This window comes from Geospiza fortis, unplaced genomic scaffold, assembly GCF_000277835.1.
Source record: "Geospiza fortis unplaced genomic scaffold, GeoFor_1.0 scaffold114, whole genome shotgun sequence".
Classification (NCBI taxonomy): domain Eukaryota; kingdom Metazoa; phylum Chordata; class Aves; order Passeriformes; family Thraupidae; genus Geospiza; species Geospiza fortis.
This window is the reverse complement of record NW_005054383.1, coordinates 2,998,292-3,004,978: the sequence shown is the minus strand read 5'-3', so window position 1 is coordinate 3,004,978 and position 6,687 is coordinate 2,998,292. Positions and strand designations below refer to the sequence as shown.

General features: G+C 41.7%; 1 protein-coding gene across 2 annotated transcripts in view; it reads left to right on the top strand.

Annotated features, from left to right (window-relative positions):
- The first annotated feature begins 37 nt into the window (after positions 1-37).
- MPG (N-methylpurine DNA glycosylase) overlaps positions 38-6,687 on the top strand; it is a 13,330-nt gene continuing 6,680 nt past the window's right edge. The window contains exons 1-3 of one of the 2 annotated variants that reach the window (XM_031060499.1): positions 38-264; positions 3,708-3,855; positions 4,420-4,645. In XM_031060499.1, coding sequence (XP_030916359.1) covers positions 4,424-4,645 — 222 coding nt within the window. In that variant the 5' untranslated portion in view covers positions 38-264; positions 3,708-3,855; positions 4,420-4,423. Of the gene's footprint in view, positions 265-3,704; positions 3,856-4,419; positions 4,646-6,687 lie in introns of both variants that reach the window. The other variant, XM_005425221.2, reaches the window with a different exon arrangement.

Genomic DNA, 6,687 nt, shown 5'->3' with positions numbered 1-6,687 from the left:
CCTGCCAGCCTTGCCCAGCACTGCCGGGCACGCCCCCCGCTGCAGCCCCGGGTTCCGCTCCAAATCACGAATGTCCTCAACCAAGATGTAATACTGCTGAGAAAGCTTTTTGTGGTTGGTTTTTCGTCATTGCTCGTTGTTGCCTTCTTTATTCTTTACAGAAGAATGAGTTAGGCTTCATCCCAAAAAAGCTCAAGATGCCCGGTAGGGAGTAGGAGTGAGGACTTGAATTGCAAGGAAATAAGATCTCCAGCATTTAGTAAGGTGAATAAAAGCATTCCTTTTGGCTTATTTTTGCAGTGCTAGGATTGCACGTGCTGTCAGAATCTGTCTGTGAAGAAATTGACTATGGTTATATTAGCTCATGGCTGCACTCATTTTTCAGTGTTTTTTTTTTTTCCCTGCTTCTCACACTGTTGTCCAGAAAACTATACATTATTATCTTATTTCTGGTCACTAATAGGGTAGACCAGACAGGAAAGGCAGAGAGACATCATTCATGCTGAGAACTCATTGAAGGATCTGCCTTAAAATGTCTGTTTAAGAGGTTATGGAACAAAAAGGACAGGAATAACTGGCAGGAATAAGTTGCTAAACTGGCAGAAACAGGCAGGAATAAACTACCAAACCAGATGCAGCCCCCAAGGACAGTGTTGCTAGTGATAGTTTCAGCAGCAAATGTGTCACTAATTTTTAAAGTTTGACCACCAACAAGTGAATTAATAGCAAATGTAGCAAAGTAGGATTATTGGACAGCTGCATAAGTATCTAGGGGGGAAAATCAATGTGGCTTATAAGTTATGCCTTAAAAAATGCTGGAATTTTCTGCAGGTCTAAATAAGCATGTTGAGGTCTGGCTCACAGTCTGTACTCAGATTTCTGGAAGGTTTTAAACAGGAGCCTTTACCTGGACATAATAAGGGAGTTCCCCTGTTAGAAATACACAGTTGTTGCAAAGATAGCAAAGAGGATGTGAGTAAATGGGCAGCTCTCCTGGTGCCTGGAGGTCACCGTTGGGGTGCTGCAGGGATGGTTTGTAGATGACATGGAAAATCAGTGTTTCCAGCTGGCTTTGCCTTACTGAAGGTGGTAAAGAGGGCTGAGGGTGGTGAAGTGCAGGTGTAAATTAATTCCTCTGGGTGGGGAGCAGTGCTAATTCCTCACACAAGATGAGGGAGTTTTTGCAGCAGTAATAACTATTTCTGTGAAGTTTTCTTTCTTGGTCAAGTCTCCCTTTGGCTGGTGTTACAGAGGTTCAGGGAAGACTGTGCCTGGATCAGAAGGTTCCAGTCCAGAGACATGGAGGATGTGTGGAGGAGCCCTGGATGTTTATTCTGTTCTTCCCCAGGCTCCTGCTCTTGACCTGGGCAGGAGAGCAGGATCCAGGGAGAGGTATCCTTTGGTCTGACCCAGCATCTGTTCCCACTTCAAATCTGTACAACTGGGAATTGCTGTGAGCAATTGTCTCTCCAGAACTGGCAGTGTTTTATGTACTCTTCATTATTCTGTCAGAAAAACCGATGTACCTGAGGAAGGTTGTGCAGGTATCTGGACCTGGGAGCCAAAAGTACATGCAAATTGCCAGTGGGATATATATATATTTTCCCCTCCTTCTTTTTGTGAAAACTCATTGAATACCTAAGGAAATGCCTGTATATGTTGTCTTGTTAGAAGGATTAAAGAATCTTCTGTAGACTCTGTTGTGCCTTGAGTACAGGGTGTATCTGCTGCTCAGCTGGGTTTTGCACAGATTTGCAGTGTCTCTCCAATTGTGGCTTGCAGGCTTCTGAACCCCTTGCCTGAGATTAGCCCAGCAGCCCTGAACACTCCAGGCACTTGTGCTGATTCTGCTCTTGATCTTCTTTTTCTGACTTCCATGCCCTTTTTTTTTTGTATGTTTTTACCAGATGTGCTTAACAGCTTGTAGTTCATTTGGTTACAACAGGATTAGTAAAAAGTGATTAAACCCATGGCTCATTATTTGAGGCCCAGGAGTAGGATTTGTTTATTATACAAGCAGGAAAATCTAGATAGAAATGAAGAGCTGCAGAATTTCTATGTGGATTTACAGAAGAGGTTGAGCCTCTTGCTTCCCAAATGCACAGGGCTTGGATCTATGGAATGTGTTGCCTCCTACAGTGTGATTTTTCTTGGGCAAGAAGAGATTTGTATTTGCAAGCAACATTATTTCCAGAAAGTGTAGATAGGCTTTGAGGCACAGAGCTTTGTGTTTCAGATCTTGCTATGAGCAAGCAGGGGGACAGAGCATTAGGAATGTGGGGTTTTTTCTGGGTTTCTCAGCTGGTGTTGCAGCCCCTCACTCTGCGCTCATGTTTCTGTACTGACCCATTTCTCCTGGCTACAAGGCAATTTCCTGCTGCTGTTTCTATTGAAGATGCTGGGATGGGTCAAGGATCAGCCCACAGCAATGAAGTTCCAGTGCCCTGAGGCTGCTGCTGTAAATGTCAGTAAGAGCACTTGCAGCTTTGGGAATGATTTAATTGGAAGTGCAGTAGGTGCCAGGCAGCTCAGATCCTGTTTCTGATGTCGCATTCCATAAGAGCACAAATTACCAAATGAGTTAGTGCTCCACTCGAGTCAGCCATGTTTGCAGCATGTCTTTATGTGTGGCTGATGAGCTGGAAGTTCCAGTTAATACTGTCAGAGAAGTCTGGAGGTATTGTCTTCAGTGGGAAGTACTGCCTTGACTGAGTGTTTCAGAGGGTCAGTCTGAAATGGTGAGGTGTTCTCCTCTGCCCCTTCCTTCCTGCAGCTCTTTCTCCTGGACAGGACTTACTTGTCCAGGCCACCAGTCAGTTCTGTCTGAGGCAGGCTGGTGAGTTCTGACAAAATTTTTAAGAATTCCCACCAGCTAAAAGCCACAGTTCAGAGCAGAGTACCTGGCATGGAGCTGGTGGTTCTGTGGCAAGTCTCTGACACCACTGAATTATTGCAATAAAGAATTAGATGTTCAGAAAAAAATGAAACCATCCTGCCTCTCTGCCAGTCATGTCAATGTGATTTCATTTTTTTTCCTACCTATTTTTATATGTTTGTGTCTGGATTCTTCTGAAGTGAAACAACACTGTTGGGGAATTGGCACTGGTGATTCAGATTGTAGCAATGCTGAATTTTACTGTTGTGAAAATAAACTGTTGCTGGTGGAACTTCATTGTGAGAATCATCAGACCAAGATAAAGATTCCTTTTGATGTTGAAATTTTTTGTAGTAATTTTTAAATGCTGATGATATGATGAAAAATGAGTGGCAACAGTAAATTACTTATGTATATACTTGCTTGCAGGTTCAGCTTTAGGATTCTATCTCCATTTCTAAATCCGTATGATGTTGGACCCTTACATCTACATGGGGTCCAATTTAGAATTATTGTCTTTGCATTCTCTTGTAAAAGTCCTTTTTTTGAGGCTGACTTCCCAAATTTAGTGCCGATGGGGACATTTTAAAAGTTTGGGTTCAACTTTCTGTGTATTCAGTACAGGAAAAGTGTATTCCCCACTGAATAACAAAGGCTTAAGAACATCTCTAGCGCTGCCCATCTGAGAGATGGGCTTTTTCTGGACCAACAGAAAACTGCAGATTATTCTGGAGTTTGATTTGATGGTGCACTCTTGGTATCAGATCCAGAATCTCTTGGCCTGTTTCAAAGCACTTTATCCAGTGAATAAATGCTTGTACCTGTTCAGCAGGTGGAAGGACTGCAGCACTGAAAAGGAAACACCAGCTTTGTGGAGCTCTCATGGAAGGTGGTGACAGACCAGGAGAACAATTGCACAATTGTGATGTAGCTGCCTCAGGTCCGTGCTGTTGGCTGGAACAGTAGGTTGAATCTTTCTGGTAAGTTGAATCATTTTGGGAAGATTCTAACACACTTCTACAGCACAATAAGTTTGTGACTCAATAGGGCATCTCTAAATTTCCTGTAGAGGTTTAGATTCTGATCCAGTTACATTACCTTTGAAAATGATTGATACACAGCTTCTGTGGGCTTTCCGAGGCAACACAGTTTTTGAAGTGCTTGTTTTCTGTTTTTTCTGTCTGCTTAAAAGATTTTGTTAGCTTTAGGTTCATCTTTGCTTTTACTTTCTGAATTTTCTAACCTAACAGCAAACTTATTTCCAATGCTTAGTGGAGCACAGTTCCTTTTATCTGCAGTCCTTAAAAGATGAATACTCAAACTGCTGTTTTCTGTTTGCTCATCAGGAGAGCCCAATATTTGCCCAGCCAGGTGCAAACACAGCTAAATCTGTCACCTGCTGCTGCAGTTTGCATAGGTTGTCCATGTAGTCATGGCTTTCAGATTCATTGTTGTGCAGAGGTGTGTAAAAACAGAAGTTTGTGGAAATTAGTTGCTTTTAAATAAGCTTTATAATCCTACTGATACTTATATCTATCTTCTAGAACTATGCCAAGAAAAAGAAAACTGTTGGCTCAATTAAGTGCTCTTCAAAACACCAGCAGCTTCCCTCAGATCAATGGTGTGGAGCAGCTGAACACTACACCTGGAGCAGATCCTTCTCCAAAAAGCAGCAAATATTTTGCAATAGAGAAAAAAAACTCTCCTCAGCTGCAAGAAGATTTTTTCAACCAGCCCTGTGTTAGTCTGGCCAAGTCCTTTCTGGGACAGGTAAGGCATGAGCACTGAGATTCTTGCACTGGATTATGTGCTAGCTGATAACTTAGTGTAAAAGGATGAAATTCTTTTTTTGCCATTTGACTCCCGGGCTTGGCTATTTTAGGAATACAGCTCTCATTCCTTCTCTTGCTAAGTGCTGTGGAATTTAAAAACCAGTAGCTGAATCTATTCTAGATGAAGTCGGAGTAATTTTTCAGATTTAGTCAGTCACATTTTTAATTGGGGTTTTTTGGTGGAGTTTTCCTTCCTTTTTTCTGTTTACTAAAATGTGCTTAGCTACTTGTGGTTTGAAGGCTGTTTCAGGCCCATTATCTTCCTTTCAGCAATTGCTTTACTTGTTTTTGTTTCTTGCTTAGCCCAGTGGAAAGCAATGCTCTGCAGTCAGCAACATCTTCTTTGCCTCCATTTTACTCTCTTGTTATGCTAAGGATTGCACAGTCTCACAGTTAAGCTGTTTTCATGCCAAATATTTCTATTCCTATCTTTTGTTTCTGAGTTTCCAAGTCATTACCTGTTCATGCAAGGACTTCTCCCTTAGCCCATTGCATAAACTTTGAGGAGTCTTTGGACCTTGCTGCAAGCCTTTGGAAATCAGTGGTGGTGATTGACTCTTCTGCTTAGTGAGTCCTTCAGAAAACTCTCTGGCTGTTTCCAGGGGAGGGAGTTCCCTTAGTGTTTTCCCTATAAAAAGTTCCAGTCCTGGACCTGCTAAACTCAACTGTAAAATGTGTGTTCAGTTTCACTGCTATGCTCTTATCTTCTGTGAGTCTTTTTTACACCTTTATTGTCTACAGGGTGAGCAGACTCTCTGGGTTCTCATGGCTTTAGATAACTCCAGGAATTTGTTCCACAAACTGTTGGTTTTGGCCTGTTTTGCTGCATCCAGCCTTTTTTTTTTTTATTTTCTAAGGATATCTTGCTTGTAAGTGACGCCTTTGCTCTGCCTTTTAGCCCTGCTGGGTTTCTTTCTGGTCTGCCTTCACCTCTTTGTGATACTCCACATGTGTTGCTATCTTTGCAGACATCCTGCTAGAGGCTTGCCTTTCAGGCCTTAACCTTTGGCTGCCTCTAAAGTTCTTCCCAACGAGCTCCCTTACTTTACATAGTTTCCTCTTTGTGCTGGTGGGCAGGACTCTGGTAGATTATTTTTGGACTTTAATGCTTGTGAAAAGACACTGAACTTTATCCTTCACGGTCATGATACTGAGTTGTTTTTCAGGAGCAAGTCTTTGGAAAAGACTTTGTGTTTTGCTCCAGATCTGAGAACTGAGTCTTTTCTCATGAGGTTCCTGATTCCTTGCTCTGCATAACATTTGATGGTGTCTAAGCAAACATTGCACATATCCTGCTCTGAGGATGCCTGAAATCTCCCATTACTGATACATTTTTGTTGTCTTAATGGCTCCATCACCCTCTTGCGTTCAGTTACTTTGGGCAGATGATTTTTGAGTCCTAATTCTGTATTTTTCCTATTTAGGCCTAGTATTCCAAACCTCGTGATTTCTATCTTACTTTTACATTTTCTTCAAAGTATAATCCCCAGTCTCCCATGACCTAGCCTATTCTCTTATAAAGATAATTTAGTGTTTCCTTCATTACTTTAATTCTACCAAATTTTGGAGGCATCTGGTACATTAATCTTGCTTACCTTCATGATACCTGAGTTCTTGGAAACAAAAAAGGTACATGGAGTGAATGGCCTTTCAGAGGGAACTGCTATAACATCAAGATACATCCTCAATGAGAAAAATAATCTTTATGAAATGGCTTACTGTGAGGTGTTGGGAATTATCACCATTTTTATTTTTTATCACATTTTTATTCAACAGAATATTTGGTGTGTCTGAAGACAGGGAAATGCCTGGATGCTTTTAAACCCATAACCTAACCATTGCATTTCATCATACTGAGGGAGAAGTGTGGCCACATGGGTCTGGTTTTGGGATGTTCCCAGGCACTTGCTGAACACCAGTGGGTTTTTTTTCTCATTAAAAATAATAAACATATCATTTTCAACAATTTGACAAGTGCTG